This window comes from Stenella coeruleoalba (genome assembly GCF_951394435.1).
Source record: "Stenella coeruleoalba genome assembly, chromosome: 13".
Lineage (NCBI taxonomy): Eukaryota > Metazoa > Chordata > Mammalia > Artiodactyla > Delphinidae > Stenella > Stenella coeruleoalba.
Window position 1 is genome coordinate 30,041,665 of NC_137159.1, and position 20,496 is coordinate 30,062,160.

Sequence of the window (20,496 nt, forward strand, 5' to 3'; positions counted from 1 at the left end):
GCTTTGTGGTGACCTAAGTGGGAAGGAAATCTAAAAAAGAGTGGATATATGTATATGTATAACTAATTCACTTTGCAGTACAGCAGAAACTAACACAATATTGTAAAGCAACTATACTCCAATAAGTATTAATTTTAAAAAATACATGCATTTCCACCTTCCTCTAGAGATTCTAGCATCTCTGTTTCATGCCTCTTAGCAGTAAATGTTTGTAGGCCACACAGAAACAATGAAGGGTTTCTAAATCAGTTTAATTTGAAGAGGTTTGAATTGTATGCCAGTCTCATGACTTTGGGAAAAAGGTTTTGAGGGAGATAAAACTGAAGGTAGAGGATATAAAGAATAACTATTTTAGCCGGCATTTTAAAGAGGTGAGGCAATGGTGAATGGGATGAAGAGGGAACAAATTCCAGAAATATTCAGGAGTTAAAACAGACCAGACCTAGTGACCAGCAGGTTATGAGAAATGAGAGGAAAAAATTATAAAGGTAACCTCTGGAATTCCAGTTTGGATGACAGATAATGGCAGTGAGATAAGAATAGGGTTCTTTACAGACTACCGTTTTCAACTTTTTTTTTCCATTCCAACATACATGAGGGATTGGATTCCCTCAATATGGAGGTAACTCTCAAACAATGAGATGGGCAACTATGGAGAAATATAGGAAGATGCTTTCTCAGTGTTTGAGAGAAAATATGTGACCCAAAGAAGAAAACTAGAAAACATAATGGATTATAATAAATCTGTTTTAAAAATTTAATAATATTCTAGTGAATAAGATGGTAAGTCCATTATTTACCTCGTCTTTTAAATTCATGTTGTCAGGAGCCATACTTATTGAGAGTTGATTCCCATCCAGTGATATTGGGAAGCAGGTATAAAATTTTACCATAGAATCTGCAGATTTTCTGTTTATTTCTATAAATGCCTTTTAAAATACAAATTATAAGAATGAAAAAATAAATCTTAAGTTACTTTTTCTTAAAAAAATTTAATACTTAAAGAGTCAAATGAATTGAATAACTTAGTAAATGTTTTTAAGATAAAAAAAGCATTCCTTAGAACATTACGACCATAACCAAGAAATAATGAATGACTGAACTCATAAGGTAATACTAAAGAGAAATAAGAAGGGACATTGTAGTAAATGACACTAGGGAAATCTTATTTATCTTATTCATCACTATACCCTTTGTACCTAGAGCAGTATCTAGCATGTAGCAAACATTTAATGAACATTTACTGAGTAAATAAATTTAATGATGGACAAAATATGAGAAATATGAGGAATGAAAGAATCAAAGAATCATGTAATGGTTACCAAGTTATTTTTTATTTTGTTGTTTTCGTAAGTGTCAAATTGTAACTCCATACGTTTTGGTTTTAATTTTCATACCTGGGTAAGTAAAGAGATTGAACATTCTTCCATATGTCTGATAGTTAATGAGGTGGAAATAGTCCATATTTTTATTTACAGTTGTAATTTTTAAAAATAAATTCTCTTTATGTCATTTGCCAATTTATTTATTAAACTTTTAATATTTTATAGCATGTTTATATGAACCGTGTTTCTCATCTTACATAAATATTTAAAATTTTTAATTTCCATTTTGCTTTATGTTAATTTTAGTTTCACAAATGTTTATATGACTGAATCTGATATTTTTCCATATAACATCTAGAAAAATATTAAATCTCCAAATAATTAAATTAAATTTCCAAATAATTCTACTCAACTCTAATCAAAACTGGGCACAAATAATCTAGATTTTCTGTATTTGGATTCTATATTTATCTACATACACATCCACTTTGGTATATGATGCAAAGTATGAATCTGAATTATTCATTCCCAGGTTCCCACAATTTCCCCCTATTTTAATGTATCATCACATAAAATTCTTACATTAAAAAATGTATTCTTATTCTTGTCCATCTCTAAACATTACAAATAATGTGCTTTTTAGAAAACAGCTTTATTGAAATACAGTTAACATATCATAAAATTCACCTGTTTAAGTGTACAATTTAATGGGTTTTAATACATTTATAGAGTTGTGCAACCACTCAAATAATCTACTTTTAACATAAGGTAAAACTGCATATGACTACTTACACTCACTCTCCCCTCCTACTTTGTTTTCTTAAGCACACTTGCTTGACTCTCAAAAATCTCTAGTGATCATTAACTCCACTCCTTCCTATAGTAAGAACACTACTCCCCACCACTCTAACGGTGTTGTTTCCATTATTTAAACTTCCCTGAAATTCACTTCCTATAAAATACCTTCCAAAAGTTGTTCATTATTAACAATATTTTGTTTTGTTTTTAAATTACAAAAGCAATATATACTCATTATAGAAAACTGAAGACATACAGATAAATCTAGGTTGTTCTAAATACTGATGACTTCACTAGTCTGAGTCTGAAAATGGTTATTTCCCATTTGAGTATAACGGGTAAAAAAAACAAACAGAAATACTAGTAAAGAGTGCTCAACAAAATTTTATAAGTTGTTTAAAAAACTTTGTATTAACATATTACAGACGTAAAGTATTTTCTGTTAAACTAAACGTTTGAGCATAACTTCAATGGGGAAATCCATCCTTCCCAACGTAAAACTACATCTGATTAGAATAATGTATTTTTAAAATAAAGGATGATCTGTGTTTTATATTTTAAAAATGCCTTAACTTGAGACAGCTTATTCTGAGGTGCTGCTCTTAAACCCTTTCGTCCTAGTTTTGTGAAGTTAATGTTTTTCAAAATGTGCTTGCGGACAACATGAATTCACAACTATTTTCAACTCTTACCTTTTTATGAGATGATAAAATCAAAATATCCTTTAAACCACCAAATGGTTTTACTAGGTTGTAAACTTCTTCAATAGAATATCCTTTATTAGGCAAATCAGAAATAAGTACCACACATATTTCTTCTGTTTCCTTCAAAACCAATTTAAGAATTGACATTAAAACTTAACTGCTGTTATATTTACTTAAATTTATACTGCAGATCATGTTATGTTAGTATTTAAATTGTATTTAATACTAAATCTGATTAATTCAGAAGGCTGGTCTAAACCACAAATTAAAAACAAAACAAAATGCACTTTTCCACTCTTCTAGTACACAGAATAATTCAGTCATACCATCTGTCATCTAGTCAAGGTCTTCAGTTCTCTTCTGCAACCACTGCTTAAAAATAAATTTAAGAACACAGGTTTGCCTGTCTCTGACTACAGCTCCTTCCTTTCATGTACTGTTGCCATTCCTGTGCCTTGTGATGCTAAGATCCCCATGCTCCAAATTGGTGCATATTCTTTTATCTTACTGAGTAAAATAATCCCTTGCTGGCAATATAAAAAAGCTTACCTAGTCTCTTAGGATCCTTACCCCATAACCCAATCCCCACTACAAAGTAAATACTTTCATTTCTGCCTTCTCTTCTCTCAGATCTATTTTATTCTTCAAGATCACTCTCATAAATGCCAACTTTTCCTTTAGTGGATGTTGGCGAAATCCCCAAAGGCATAAATGTGGCAACTTGCAACTTTTCTTTCGGTGGGGGAAGGTGGGAAATTATAATTTTCATAAGCTAGTTGAGAATGATTTTTAACTAGCAAGTAAATTGTGTTCAAAAATGATTCCTGGGCTTCACTGGTGGCACAATAGTTAAGAATCCGCCTACCAATGCAGGGTACACGGGTTCGAGCCCTGGTCCAGGAAGATCCCACATGCCGCGGAGCAACTAAGCCCGTGTGCCACAACTACTAAGCCTGTGCGCCACAACTACTGAGGTTGTGTGCCACAACTACTGAAGCCTGTGTGCCTAGAGCCCGTGCTCTGCAACAAGAGAAGCCACCGCAATGAGAAGCCTGTGCATTGCGACAAAGAGTAGCCCCCGCGCGCCACAGCTAGAGAAAGCCCGCGTGCAACAACGAAGACCCAACGTAGCCAAAAATAAAATAATAAATAAGACGAATAAATTTATATATGTATTAAAAAAAGATTCTTTCTAAAGTGCAGTAAGTAAATCTAAGATACTCTACTGGTGTTTTACAATATTCTTCTTAAAACAAAACAATAAGTTAACATATACTACTTACTTAGTTACTACTTGAAGAATGGAGCAACCAGTCTAAAATAAACTTACCCTGAGCACCTGAAGGATCTCAAGATCTTAACCAGTAAAGTCTAAATTAATGAAGTCTTAATATATTCATAATAACAGATATAAGCACATGAAAACAATAAAGTGAACTTTATGCCCTTCAAATAGAACTGCAAACTCCACTTGCTCCTCTAAAAACACAAAAAATAAATGGTATTCTAAATACTAACATATCTAAATACTAACATATCTCTAATTTGCTTCTAAGGAAAAAGAAATTTCACAAAATTCCATGGGTTCTAATTTGACAACCTGTTATCTATTCAAAAACCCAACTGGCCTAACATTTTCTTCTCAGTGAAAAGTAATCCTCAATAACATGTACATTTATTGATAATCTGCACCTAAATTTTTGTAACTCAAGATTTTTTTTAACTCAAACCATATTTTAGAAGTCTCCAATGACCAGGATTTTTCACCATACCAAATCTGTGTATTTTTTACCTAGGTTTATAGTAAGAAAAATACATTGTGTCAAAATTTCTTAAGCTTTATAAAAATAAGTAAAATATAAAAGCTGACCTTGTTAACTGGTTCATTTTCTGTAGCCTCCAAAGCAGCTTCTTAAGATACAAAATAAAATAAGAATTCATGCAGATATACTTTATTTATCAAGATCCCACTTTATTCCACAATGGATTAAATAGTAGCTACATGAAAATGTATACAGTGGGCAAAAGACTAGAGAATTTAAGTAGGATATAGCTACATAAGTAACACTGGCTTTTCAATAATACATTCAGCTTTATTCTTTCTGAGAGCAAAATTTCAGACTAATCAAGAGACAAGGTGACGATGTGAATCATAATATTCCTAATTTCACTTAGGTATGACTCTGGTATTGAAATATATACGTGTATATATATATATATATATATATATACACACACACACACACATATATAATATATATATGAGACACAAAATTATTTTCCTAAAATTTAATTTTCTATCTTTAAACATAAAAGAACAAAATAAAATTTCTATTAACCTACCTGAAATAGTTTCTTTAGCACCATTTTCAGTGGCTTTGACTTCCACACTCGTCTTTATTTCAGAGTTTTCTGCATGAAATAGTCTGCTTTAATAGTCTAGAAAAATACACTAATATAATTAAACTAATGAATCTAGAGAGGAACTTAAGCTAGTTTATTTTGTTACTTCAAGTCTCCTTAGGCTGACCTGATTTAAGACAAAGCTAATACAAGTTTTCCTTTGAAACACCAAATAATCCTTTTGAAGATTTTTAAGCAAAAAATTTTATTTCAAAATATACCTAGAGTGTATACTAATAGGATTTAGTGAAAAGAAAGCACTGCATGACAGCATTTCAAGCTTACCTGGTACAATCACAGGTTTATTGGCGTCTTTGTATTTGACAATTCCAGCCTTTTTGACTTCTAGAGACTTCTTTCCACTAGATTTTGCTTTTAAAAGTAGAGTTGAACCATTATTCTAAGGGTCTATTCAGTCATTTAGCATGTTTCATACTAATATATTAGTAAATAAGTAGTTCAACTTCATTATAAAAGCAGCTCTTTTCCACATATTTATTTCCATTTATTTTCAGTGTCTGTTTACCAATAAGATTAAAAGCAAATTTAAACTGAGATACAACTTTTGTTGAGGGCTATTAATGATTCACAAATTATGAAATCCTCATGTGGCAAAAGTACACCATAATCACACACATAAAAATCATTATTTTATAACTTCCACAAAGATTCTTTAAAATTACATTAGTCAATTGGAAAAATATATTAATAAACGGATCATGTTATTTTCAACATGTTACAATTTAGTGTTCCATTTCTTTATGGAGGATACATCCTTGTAACATGGAAAGAAAATCTTTAAAGTAACAAGTATCAGAGGAATTTTACAAGCTGGGGAAGGTAATATGAAATGACAGCTCTAAAAAAATGAGTAAAAAAAAGATTAAACGGGGGGAAAGTGGCAGAGCAACCTATGATTATATGGCTGTCAGAAATGTTTCCTAAACAAAAATGTAACCGCAATGGCAGATACTGTCAAAGACCAAAGCATCAAAAAACACAAGTCCTGGGCTTCCCTGGTGGTGCAGTGGTTGAGAGTCCGCCTGCCGATGCAGGGGACACGGGTTCATGCCCCGGTCCGGGAAGATCCCACATGCCGCGGAGCGGCTAGGCCCGTGAGCCATGGCCACTGAGCCTGCGCGTCCGGAGTCTGTGCTCCTCAACGGGAGAGGCCACAACACTGAGAGGCCCGCGTACCGCAAAAAAAAAAAAAAACAAAAAAAAAACACAAGTCCTATGTGTGTCAGGTTCTAAATATCAAAGAATTATTTACTAAACTTTTCAAGATGTTATTACATACTACAAATTAAAACTTGCTTTTGATATCATATTTATTACATTGTTTAACGCAGAATTAAGAATAAACTTAATATAACCTCTCTTTTCCAATAGTCTTACCTGTTTTGATTGAAGCTTTATTACCTTTAGCAGCTACTGTTACCACAGATTTTACAGAACCCGCTGATTTCCCTAAATCACAAAAGCTTAGTCAAAACTGATTTATTTAACTAGTATCAACAATTCCCAAAGAACCTCACAAAGAATATAAGAGCAACAAACTATATTTTATTCAAAACAAAATGCTATCATCTTTAGGAACACAGGTCATTTGCTAAATTAGAAATGATAATTTCTTTAGGAAGAAAAATATCATTGAAATAAGAATTCACCTCCCCTTTGGGGTACTTAAAAACAGCGTTCAGGCAAGTTACACAGATCTCTAAATGTGTGTATCAACTTAGTAATTAGAAGCAAAATTACTAACCTCAAGGATATAAACACAATCCCATGATGCCTTTAATGGCTCCAAAAGCAGTTATATTGAGGACCTCCCAGCTCATGCTTCCTTGGCTCCCAGTTGATTAAAAAGCACTTAAGAATACCTACATCATTGTCAGGCCACATAAAGACTATTTTGACTCATTCCTAATGGGCCCTATCTGAACAGGATTATTTAAACTGTCTGACCCTTCTTTCTACATATGTATATTACTGTTGCTTATATTCCAAAATGATGCTGTTTATAAAGACTGTGATCATCTAAGTGTCACTAAAAAGATTACCAGAGTCAAAAACCTCTGCATTCAGAGAGCAACAGGAGGTTTAGCTCTGAAAATTAGGATGCCCAATGAGCAAGGTAGTATAAGGAAAAAGCCCAGGATCACAAGTCAGTGAATTCAAGTTGAATTCCAAGTCAAGGTGTGAAGGCTGGGGGAATTTACTGATTTCTGTGCACGTTTCCCCATTTATAAACCAGGGTGGTAACTGCCTTAACTACCTAACAGGACCTTCTGTGAGAATATGACCATGCTTTTGAAGTTATTAAACAAAAAGAATTACCGACATCTGCAAAACTTAATCAGAATAGTTTACAAATCCACACTTTATATCCAAAGACAGACCTTAATTACTGCTCATAAAGAGAAATACCAATCTTTATAGATTGTCACTCAACCAGTCATTTCTTAGTAATTCCCAAGTTTTGTCACACTGCAGTAACCTTAGCCCCATGAGCTCTTAAGGTGTTTCTTTCACTATCCTGTGTTACTACCACAAGTCGATTCACTGTACTACTTCTAGTTGGGTACCAGAACTTAAGGAAAAAATATCTAGAATTAATTTCCAACACTCAAGGGGGAAGCTACTGGTTTTAGCACCCACTCCCCCAGATTTCCACCAATGACTCCTATAAACTTACTATTAAAGTAATATCAAACTGTTTGCTAAATAAGTGCATCTTCAAAACACGTTTTCTAGCCACACCTGACTCCCTCAGATTACTGCTTCTAAGAAACTACGATATGATAATTATGGATCTGCCACCAACAGTGGTTCAAGACCGCCTCCTGTCCTTCCTACCATTATAAAGACAATGTAATACATTGATCTCTATCCTCTTAAAAAGATGACTCTGAATTAACCGGCATTTCGCAGAAATGGGAGGAAAAACAGAAATGGGGATAATGCTAGAGGAAGGAGAAAAAAATTAATAATTACTTTAAAATCCACTATAGCCCATAAAAATGCAAAGAGAACATAATTTGCTGTAAGTTTGTTTATAAAAGAAAGTAAACAGAGAAGACCTCAATAAGAGAAAGACGGAAATATCGCCAATATTCATCATGAGAAACAGTTTGCCAGTTAAATTATTTTATTTTGATAATCACTGCAAGGAAAGAGCATTATCTACTAAACTTGCTTTCTCAAAACTTCTAGATGACTATAAATTTCACAGATTGGTATATACTCAGCACACACTGTGTCACATGAGATCCAAAACTACTGATAAAGACTGCTTAAATAATTTAAAGTTAACATGTTTAGGATCCTAATATAGAAAACATACCTGAAGATTTATTTACTTTGGCTGCAGATGTCTTGGTTTGTCCAGGTTTGGCTAAAATAACAAGAAAAATATATCAGTATCACATTACAAAAAACATCACTTAGATTTACGAAAGAGCTAACTTAGCATAATTTTGGTAAAAACACTGCAAGAAACATCCTTACACTCATCTTTGTATGCCCATGGAACTATAACTATAGGCAAATTCTTAGCCATGGACTTGCTGAGACAAAGGGATAGATTTAAATTTTAACAAACATGAAACTGTCCTCCAGAAAGGTTGTACCAATTAATATTCATCAATAGTATACAAGAGTGGGGCTTCCCATTTCCACACAAACACAGTATGTAAAAGAAGTTATTAATCACTCCAATCTGAGCTAGAAACTAGTATGATTTAATCTTTGTTTCTTAAATTTTAAGTAAAGCTGTGTCAATTTTCATATGTGTAAATTTATCTCTATTCCTTTGTGATCTGTCTATTCTTAATATCTGCCAATTTGTCTTTTGGGTTTTGAGGGTTTTCTTATTAGAGTTCTTTATACATTAAAATTAATTTGTATCATATAGGTAACGACCTTTTAAAAAGTTATGAGAAATACTTATACAAAAATATTTTCGTGTAATCAATGTCTTCCTGATAGGGGAGGACTTTCTCATTCTGAAATTAAAAACAAACCAAAAAACCCTCCACATTTTCTTTCAATACTTTTAACTACTGTCTATGTATCATGTTAAATCTCTGATCCAGCTGTAATTTATTTGTTTATTTATTTGGCTGCGCTGGGTCTTCGTTGCTGTGCGCAGGCTTTCTCCAGTCGTGGCGAGCGGGGGCTGCTCTTCGTTGAGGTGCGTAGGCTTCTCATTACGGTGGCTTCTCTTGTTGCGGAGCACAGGCTCTAAGCGTGTGGGCTTCAGTAGTTGTGGCATGCGGGCTGCAGAGCGCAGGCTCAGCAGTTGTGGCGCACGGGCTTAGTTGCTCCACTGCAATGTGGGATCTTCCCGGAGCAGGGCTCGAACTCGTGTCCCCTGCAGTGGCAGGCAGATTCTTAACCACCGCGCCACCAGGGAAGTCCCTTGTAATTTATTTTGATACTATAAACTATATACTTTACAAAGAGGCTAGTCAATTTAATGAATAATTCATCTTTTCCCTGCTAATCTGAAATATTACCATCATGATTTACTGATATTCCATATGCTTGGGGGAGTATTCATGGAATCTATTCTGTCCTACTGATCTTTTGTCTATTTATGCAATTATATGAAACTATATGAATCTTTTAACTTTGTAATATATTTTAATATCTGTTAGTGCTGTTCTGTCCTAATTACTCTTCCTTTGCAGAATTTTCTTGTCTATTCTATGTATAAACTTTATTATCAGCTTATATAAATTCAAAAAATCTTTACTGGTATTAGGTTCCTAATATTTATCTTTTAATATAAGAAAAAAAGGCATATTATAATGGTGAAAGGCTTTCTATCCAAAAATGAGCTGTTTTCTCATTTAAGTCTTATTTTATGCCTCTTAGTATTTAAAAGTTTTCATAGCTTCTACCTTTTTTATTATAAATGGAATATTTTATTAGTATATTAATATTTTATTAGTATATTAGTATGAATGGTTCTTTTTTATGTAATAAAGCAATTAAAACTTTATAGTAATTTAGAGAATTAAGATGGCTAATTATTTAATAGCATTTCAATAGATTCTATTGGGTTTTCCATCATACGTATATATTTGCAAACAATAATGTTTTATCATACGTTCCAATTTTTATGCCTCTTGACTTGTAGTGCACCAGCTAATGGCTATTAGTTTTAGAACAATATTTATTTTAACTCATAGAAGTGATGTTGAGTATCCCTTGTTTTGGTCCCAACTTTAATGGGAATGCTTCTACTGTTTAACTCTTAAGCATATGCTGGCTTTTGACTTGATATATGCGTATTTGTTATGCATATAAATAAATAAAGTATGTATACACAAACACACTATCATATTAAGGAAGTAGTCACCTACTTTAAGAGTTTCTCAGCATTTATCTCCCTCTATTTAATATAGTAAATGGAATTGACAGATTTCCTAATTTTGAACCATCTTTATACTTCTGACATGACCCTCGTCCCCCTCTTGGGCATACTATGTTATTCATTTAACATACTTCCAGACACTAAAATTTTACTTAAAAACTTTACATCAAATATTCAGAAGTGAAACTGTTCTATAATTCCAATTTAGTATGATAGCTTTATCAGCATTTTAAAACATTTCTCTAACTTTTAATTTTGAGATTACTGTATATTCACATGGAGTTGTAAGAAATAATAGGGAGAGATCCCATATACCCTTCACGGATTTTCCTCTAATGGTAATATTTTGCATAACTAAGTATTATATCATAAACAGGAAACTGACATTGATGTAATTTACAAACATTCCAATTTCCCCAGATTGCATGCGCGTAACGTATATTTAATTCTATGAAATTCTATCATATACGTGTAGATTATGGTGATCATCAGTCAAAACAAAGAGGAGTTCCACCACAAGTATCTTTCCTACTACCCATTATAGAAAGAGCCATCTCCTCCCTCCCCTAGAATCCCTGACAACCACTAATCTGTTCTCTATCTCTTTAATTTTATCATTTCAGGAATGTTATGTAAATAGAAGCTTACAATACATAATTTTTTTAGATTGAGTTTAAAAATCAGCACAATTGCTCTGTAATCCATCCAAGTTGTTGCATGTATCAATAATTCATTCCTTTTAATTGCTAAGTGGTAGGTATTCCATGCTACAGACATAACACGGTTTATTTAGTCAGCCATTCACCTACTGAAGGACATTAGGGTTGCTCCCGGCTTTTGGCTATTAATAGAGGCTATAAATATTTGTGTACTGGTTTTGTGTGAACAGGTTTTGTGTGAAATGTAATTCACTTGCCTGAAATAAATGCCCAAGAGTGTAACTGTTGGGTCTTATGGTGAGCACATGTTTAGTTTTGCTAAAAAACTACAATACTTTTTTCGAGAATGGCTATACTATTTTACATTCCCACCAGCAATGTTCAAGTTTCTCCACATCTTCAATAGCATTTGGTATTACTATTTTCTTATTTTAGTCGTTGTGCTAAGTGTGCAGTGTCTTTGTCAGCATTCGATGTTGGTATTAGCCTGTTTTTTCCTTCCTGTTTCCCCTCCCCCTCCATACTCCCTTTTAAAGAATGTTTTCCTTTCCTCTGCATGCTATGGAATAGTTGAAATCAGAACTAGAGTTATTACTTCCTTTAAGGTTTGCTGGAACTCACATGTGGGAACTATTTGGGCAGAGTGCTTTTACTGGGGAAATAACTGACTTAAACAAAAAAAGTCATTTTCATCTGGGAATTGAAAAGATAAAGAGACATGCACTTAAAAAAAAAAAAAAAGAGTCCGCCTGCCGATGCAGGGGACACGGGTTCGTGTCCCGGTCCGGGAAGATCCCACATGCCACGGAGCGGCTGGGCCTGTGAGCCATGGCCGCTGAGCCTGCGCGTCCAGAGCCTGTGCTCTGCAACGGGAAAGGCCACAACAGTGAGAGGCCCACGTATCGCAAAAAAGAAAAAGGAAACCAATAAAATCTTAGAGAAGAAAAAAAATCATTAATTAAAGAATGACAAATCAGAAAATTTTGGTTCACTATGTGTTTTTCCAAGGGTTCATTTTTTTTTATTGAAGTATAGCTGATTTACAATGTTGTGTTAATTACCGCTATATAGCAAAGTGACTCAGTTATACAAATATATACATTCTTTTTCATATTCTTTTCCATTATGGTTTATCACAGGATACTGAATACAGTTTCCTGTGCCATACAGTAGGACCTTGTTGTTTATCCATTCTATGTATACCAGTTTGCATCTGCTAATCCCAAACTCCCAATCCATCCCTCTCCTGCCCCCCTCCCCCTTGGCAACCACATATTCTCTATGTCGTGATTCTGTTTAATAAATAGGTTCATTTGTGTCATATTTTTGACTCCACATAAATGATATCATATGGTATTTATTTTTCTGACTTACTTCACTTAGTATGATAATCTCTAGTTGCCTTCCATGGGTTCAGTTATGACACTAATACAAATGTGATTTGAGTATCCCTATACTCTTCCTCCAGCAAATATTTATTCATTAACCCTTATACCACATTAGATATTAGGGTACAGAAAAATAAAACTACAAATATTCCCTTACCCAGCCAAGTGAAAGAGACAGACTTATTAACAACCTATTAATACCAAGTAATTTAACGTACACAATACAGTATTTCTAGGAAGGAGTTGGGAGCATTTAACTGCCTAGGAGTCAGGGAAGGTATCACAAAGAAGCTTCATCTGAGATGGGCCTTGAAAGATAAATTAGAATTTGCCCCACCTCGACCCTCCAAAAGGAGTCTTAATTGACTTTGTATTTTCAATACCTTGCACGAGGCCTGGCACCTACTAAATAGCTACTTCATAAGCGCTTACTAAGTGAAGTTAACTGGAATTTAGACAATGATTCCACACAAATGGATAGCATAAAGACCCGAGAAATGAAATAGCACAGCTGGAAAATAAACCATTCTGAGTAGCTTAAACATAATATACAGTTGCGTGACAAGAGATTGAAAAAGTCATCTGGGCCAAAGGGGAAGGGGTCGTTATGAAGAATTTGGGTTTTCCCCTGTGGGTCACTAGGAGTGGAATGATCAGATCTGCTTTAAAGTGACCTCAGGGCAAGAGTGTTAATACCGGAGCAGAGTAGAATAAAAATCGCCAGTCGGGAGGCTATCTTCAAAAATTCAAATGTGAGTCTAAACTAAAACATTTACAGCTGTGATGGAGTAAAGGTGAGATAATTCGAGGTATATTCAAGAGAGAACTAATTTGAATCAGCCACCTATTGGATGAGAAGAGGAAGGATGTTATTTAAGTTTGAACTGGATGGGACAAAAAAGAAGACAAGACAGGGTAAAGGATTACTAATAGATTCCTACACTGGATAACTAGTGGTGTTGTTAGATAATATAAGAAAATGAGGCATAAACTTGAGGGGGCAGAAGAGGTTTATGTATGTATGGGAGATGTCACTGGTCCTTAAAGATATGGAAAGGAAAGAAATCAACCAGCAAGAAAAGTAGGACATGAGAAGAGGAACAGACATTTAGGGAAACAATGAAGGTAAGATAAAAGAAGAGCAATCAAAGGAGATATAGAACAAGTTTTCATTCTCAGAGAGGTACTTTAGTATAGGTGAAAAGCCTGGGAAGCATACAGTTTTGGGTTTGAATACTAACACTTCCATGTGACCTTGAGTAAGTCATTTAACCTCTCTGAATCTGTTTCCTCATCAAAGGAGAACAGTATGAACTATACTCATACGGTGGTCTGAAATATTAAGTGAAATAACAAATTGCCTACTATAAATAGTGTAACCATGGCAAGTTTCTTTCCCTTGTTTTCTGTCTTCTGGCACAAGTTAAACTATAAACTACTTAGAAATAACTCTCTGATGTATCCTAACCACTTTATAAAACGCATCTAATTATGGGCATATAGCCGAGTGCTAAGTAAGTAATTAGCACTGGGTAAAAGTTCTAAAGTTTCCCTTTCTGATAAAATTAGGCTTTTGCTCCCTCCCTGTACTTTCCTACATCCTTTTAGATTTGTGCTTATAACCAAAGTTCTCTTTGTTTTTTAAAAGTAAATTTATTTATTCATTTATTTAATTTTTGGCTGCATTGGGTCTTCGCTGGTGCACGCGGGCCCTCTCTAGTTGCAATGAGCGGGGGCCACTCCCCGCTGCGGGGCACAGGCCCCTTACCGCGCTGGCCTCTCCCGCTGCAGAGCACAGGCTCCAGGCACACGGGCCTCAGCTGCCACGGCACACGGGCTTCAGCAGCTGTGGCTCGCGGGCCCCAGAGTGCAGGCTCAGCAGCCGTGGCGCACGGGCCTAGCTGCTCCGTGGCATGTGGGATCCTCCTGCACCAGGGCTCGAACCCGTGTCCCCCGCACTGGCAAGCGGATCCCCAACCACTGTGCCACCAGGGAAGCCCCCAGGGAAGCCCCCAAAGTTCTCCTTAAAACTACCCTGACTTCCTATCCCTCTTCAATCTGACATTGCTGATCTCAAAAAGCTATCTTATCTTTCTCACCTGACACTTTCTCAGCCTTGGGCTCCTCTCTTTCTTTCTACATTTATATTAGAAGGGAGGAAGTACTTAACTTGAAGCACTTCTCCCCCTACGCATTACTTTTATTATGTTAGGGCCATTCCCAAAATTCAAACCTTAAACTTAACAAAAAATTTTCCTAAGTATCCCACTTTCAATGCCATGTGATTGACTAAATGATATCTCCCATAGATATTCCTTGATACCTGATATTTAGCAATGTTCTCCCCCAGTTCAAAGAAATCACCGCAGCTAAATTTTATTATAATCAACATTACCACATTCGTTTAGAAAACTCCATCCGGCCTGAAACATTGAAATTTTTAAATTATTTTTTAAATTTTTATATATTATCCACTAAAAAATTCTGTATAATAAAAATTCAGATTTTAGCATCCCAGATCATTTTAATTAACCTTTTAATATCAGGTCCTAATTACCTGAAAGTGAATCCCAAATGTTTTCTCAATAGGATTTTTCAATCACTCCATGTATCCAATCTACATGAGAATCCTAAACAACTAGTGGTTCTTTATTCTCTAAGGAAATTTCCCAGAGTTTGTACCAATTATTACTAGGTCTTACACAGAAAAAATGGGGTGCACTTATCCAAGCTTTGGAAACAGTGGGTTAAACAAAGTTAAATAGGTTTCTTTCCTGCAGGATTTCGTAAAGTGAATGGGTTTGTGGATTATTTTTTAAAGGAAAAAAAAAGGTACAGTACATATCCTAACCTTCACCTGATCCAAAACATGTTCTATGAATAAGTCTTTCACGCAACACATTTTGAGAAATGCTGTTAATGGGGTCAAATTAAAAAACACCCCAGCACTAATCTTCAAGGCCTTTCTGTTACCTTTTTTATGTCATCTGCCTAACTGAAGTAATCTTCTGCCTCTAAATATTATCCGTTTACACGTTCACATTTAAAACTTTAGTAAAAATTTATTGCCTTCCAGAAGCCACTCATAGTCACCTCCACTAACTTCCAATAACTTCAGGACACTATCCAACTAAACATTATGGAAAATTGAGATATTCTACACAATCCAATTTTCCAGTCACTTGAATATTAGTTCTAATACCAAAAACTCTTTTATCTATTCTGAATATAAATCCATAAACTACCTACCTTTCAAAAAGATAACATACAAAACACAATTTAAGTTTCCTAATATATTGTTTATGTCTTGTCCTTCACTATCACACTGTTTACTAGATTCAAGAGTGTATGTTTTGGCAATAACTTTTTTCTCTCGACATTTCCAATCCTAAATGGACTGAGAAAAAAATAAATAAACTGGGTTTAAAATTGTATGCAAAATTCATTTAGCTAGCTTCATAATAAAGACCTGAAGTATTTGCCTGTGTGTAAAGAAATAACACATGAGTGTAATATCATCTATTTCTGTTTAGTCTTTTTTGTTTACTTTTTGGTTCTTAGCAGACTTTCAAAATCAAAGGGGACCACACAAGCAATCTTAACATACCTTTATGTTTTGTCTTACCAGTTTACTGGGAGGGAATGGAGACAGACACTGCAAAATTAACCTAAATAGCTATTAACTATGGAACTATGATAGGTACTTTGCATACATTATCTCATTGAGTCCTTATATTTATTCCACAAGAGATTTCATAATTAAACACTTAACATTAACCATTAGCTTAATACAGGAGCCAGTGTGGGTCCCCCTTCTCCTAAAGCACAATGAATAATGTTTTCCTAGCATCATCTTACAAGAAGTTCCTAGTCATCTGACAAAACATACTCATTTGGAGGAGTACTGAAAGTAACAACTTACTAGCAGAAGCTGAAGTCACAGTTTCAACAGCCTTGGAAGCATCTGTATCTTTTCTATTAAAAGGAGAAAAAAATTTAGCAAAGAATAAAATTCTAACTTCTAAAGATGCAAAGCTTAAATCTAAAAAAGTTTAAAATAATTCAGTTTGAATGATGCCCCATTTAAACTGGAGTCAGGATGATAAAATACATTAAAAATGTCATTGTAAAATTTAAAAATTTTATTTCATATGCATAGTCATTCTCACATAGGAGATGATGGAATTACTTACTTTAAAGTAGATGCAGATGTTTTCTTTGAATCTGATATCTTTTTCTTCACCTCTTTGTTCTATGAAAGAAAAATATTTTGAAAAATTTAGTTTCTTCCCCAATTATAAAAAACCATTTAGAAAATACACAAAAGCATAAGAAACACACACGTACATAAATCTAAAATATTCCTACCCTAAAGTATAAATGTTAATCACCGTTTTCTATTTATAGATAGAAATTCTTCAATTTGTGATCATACAGTGTAATTTTACATCCTGCCTTTTATCACTTATCTACATTTTCTTATCACTACCTTTCAAAAACATTATTTCAAATAGTGCTATACAGGGAGATCAGCTCGGAGCTTTGTGACCGCCTGGAGGGGTGGGATAGGGAGGGTGGGAGATGCAAGAGGGAAGAGATATGGGGACATATGTATATGTATAACTGATTCACTTTGTTATAAAGCAGAAACTAACACACCACTGTAAAGCAATTATACTCCAATAAAGATGTAAAAAAAAAAAAAATGGCAGTGCCATGAGGGCAGGGCATTTCCTTTTTTGCCAGTACTGAGCGTCCGCGGTCTGGTGCCTAGCATAGGCTAAATACACGGCATTTTTGTGAACAGAAGCCGGGATTCTGGCTGTCATATTTAATGAGGAATTATAGTCTTATTATTGGGGGGGAGGGGGTGTTAAAAAAACACAAAAAACAAACAGTGCTATAATATTTCTGATGTCTAACTGCTATCACTCTGGTCCAATCTTTTCCTTTAATTACCGTAATAGACTCATAATGGTCTCTGCTTCTGTCTTTGCCTTTTCACCCACCCTCACTCCATTTTAAACATAGAACCAGATTGATCTTGCCATTCCTAAACTCAAAACCTTTCATCACACTCAGAGAAAAAGCTAATACTTAAGCGTTTACACCACACATTCCATGCACTCTCTACCCCCAAACTACCACATACTTCTCCCCATCCTCTACTTCCAATCCTAAAGCATCCTTTATACTTCTCAAACAAAACAAACTACATAGGCATGGACCTGAGAAGCCTTTTGCAGTTGCTGTTCCTTCTCTCTGGAATGCCCTCAATCCAAGGAACAGTTTGCTCCTTCACCTCCTTTAGGTGTCTGTTCAAATATCACCTATTCAATGAGAGCTTCTATAACTACCTTATGGAAAGTTGCACGGCTCCTCATTCCCCAAAAAGAGCACTTCTATTTCCCTTTTCTGTTACTTTTCTCCACAGCACTTGCTGTTAATAGACATAGTATATATATATATATATATATATATGTTTAATTTCCTTGTGGTCTTTCTCCTCTTCACTATCACTGGTGCCTAAAATTATGCTTGGCAATTAGTGAACATTCAATAAATGTGTTAAACTGATCTGAACTTAACAAAAATTGTTGTCATATTATTTTATGTTTTCTGTTCTTTTGGGGCAACCTTGCCATTTCCTTTTGTTCTATATGGGATTTTATCCCAAACATCTTCCTCACCCCAATGGTTTAGAAGATAATCCTCCTCCTACTTTTATTCTACTAATGGGTATCTTCAGTGTTAAAATAAATGTGAATCCCCTGATTTCTTCTGTATAAATTTAAAAGCCCTTACACCTTGGCTTACATGCCACTTAAAAAAAAATTTATTTATTTATTTTAGGCTGCGTGGGGTCTTTGTTGCTGCGCGTGGGCCTTCTCTAGTTGTGGCGAGCAGGGGCTACACTTTGTTGCGGTGTGCAGGTGTGACTTCTTTTGTTGTGAAGCACAGGCTCCAGGCGCACAGGCTTCAGTAGTTGTGGCTTGCGGGCTCTAGAGCGCAGGCTCAGTAGTTGTGGCACGTGGGCTTAGTTGCTCCGTGGCATGCGGGATCTTCCTGGACCAGGGCTTGAACCCGTGTCCCCTGCATTGGCAGGAGGATTCTTAACCAATGCACCACCAGGGAAGTCCCCAAAATATGCCAATTTCTGATGACATATTTTAGACCAAAATTATTACTGTTTTTAATTTTAAGTAATTTTTTTTTTTACAATTTATGTTATTTTATAAAGATACGAACGACTATTTGGATCTTACTCTACACTTAAATGGTTTCATTACTCATCACCAATCATTTTATATCATAACTTCTCCATTTCTTAAGTTGTTCATTTTGATAGCAATATTCTCGGAAAGATAGACTGATGAAACGTTCTTCGAGCCCATACGTGTCTGAGAATACGGTCCTAACATACAACTTGGGATTTGACTTGAAATGCATGTACTGCATTACAATCAATCTTTTTTTCCACTCAACCTTGAGAATGTGTTGCTTGGCTATCTAAGGCTAGTCTACTTTTTACGTTTATACTGTTTCTGCCTGGATCACTATAGCTTGCACCTTTATAACTATGAAAATTAACATCTTTACCAGTTTTTAAGTGATGTTCTCTTTCTGAAATTCCAGTTATATGCAGATTGGGTCTCCTAGACGTATCCACCATGCCTTTCCTCTTAATCATTTTAGACTTTTTAACCTTCCTTAATAGACAATAAGTTCTAAGAAGAATGGAAGCACATCTGCCTCGTTCATCACTTGCATCTTCTGCATGTACCATAATGCCGGACACATAACAGATGTTCAAGAAATAGTTTCTGAATTAAAGTAAAACTAAACTCTCTTCTGAATTGCTTGTATCTCTGCAGTTTTATCTCTGTTATTCATTAGATTTTCCATAACACTCAAACCACTGTTCACTGCTTCCCAGCACTGCTTTTGTTTCCATTCAGTCTTCTTAAATCTAAGCTGGCTGCTTGCTCTAGGTTTTAGATGTAATGTCCCCGTGAATCTTGCTGAAAACAGTAAATTAAAAATTTTAAAGTCTTGTTTGTTTTGTTTTTGCAAAGGGTTGACCTGCAGCACTATTTTACAATTACAAGGGTACTGTTTGTTGGAAAATCTGATTCTACTTTTTTATCAAGGGCTCCTGCTCCTTTAAGGAAAATTTTCAGTATCAACTTGTGTCCATTTCTCTGGAAAAGAAGAATGCTTGCTTTCAGGAGATTGGTTAAGAATCATTATTAAGGATTGAGGTCTATGCTGGCTTATGATTAAAAACAAGGTTACTGAGTTTGGCAGAGTCGTGCAGACCCATATTTTAATCTTTCAGGCTTAAATACAGGGATGTAGAAAATTTTAACCTTTTCTCTAACATTTCATTATTGACTCCAAGAAGTAGCAAAATGAAGAGAATGTTCTATGAATCACAGCCAGAGTCCAAGGCTATCCTAACATGAAATATCAAACGTGGGCAGAAAAGTTTCATCGTAGCTTTGACTGTTCATGCCAAAATTAAGATGTGGATCAAGAAAACTTTAGGGCTGCCCTTTCTTTTCTAGTTTGAGTTTCAAGCCTATTTTGGGCTTGCTCTATTAGGAAAACTTAATGTCTTCCCCTGTGATAACAGGCCAGGAAGATTGTCCCATATACTTCTAATCTGAAGAAGCCATAACCAGAGTTCTGTTGGGGATCCCCTCTGGTCAGTCACAACACAGAAGTCAGGAGTTAGCATTCTAAGGCTTCAGTTCAGCACCACTCAAACCATATTTAATTGAAGAACATCAACGTTTTTGACAGGTAGATGGCATGTTTTCTAGTTTCTAGCGC

General features: G+C 34.9%; 1 protein-coding gene across 7 annotated transcripts in view; it reads right to left on the reverse strand.

Moving 5' to 3' along the window:
• ZNF638 (zinc finger protein 638) overlaps window positions 1-20,496 on the reverse strand; it is an 84,377-nt gene that overhangs the window by 23,056 nt on the left and 40,825 nt on the right. For all 7 annotated transcript variants that reach the window (XM_079940369.1, XM_079940368.1, XM_079940364.1 and 4 more), the window contains 9 exons: window positions 16,854-16,912; window positions 16,583-16,635; window positions 8,577-8,627; window positions 6,629-6,700; window positions 5,516-5,602; window positions 5,171-5,239; window positions 4,698-4,738; window positions 2,816-2,947; window positions 801-929 (listed from right to left, as the gene is read on the reverse strand). In XM_079940369.1, the coding sequence (XP_079796495.1) occupies window positions 801-929; window positions 2,816-2,947; window positions 4,698-4,738; window positions 5,171-5,239; window positions 5,516-5,602; window positions 6,629-6,700; window positions 8,577-8,627; window positions 16,583-16,635; window positions 16,854-16,912 (693 nt within the window). The remainder of the gene's footprint in view (window positions 1-800; window positions 930-2,815; window positions 2,948-4,697; window positions 4,739-5,170; window positions 5,240-5,515; window positions 5,603-6,628; window positions 6,701-8,576; window positions 8,628-16,582; window positions 16,636-16,853; window positions 16,913-20,496) is intronic.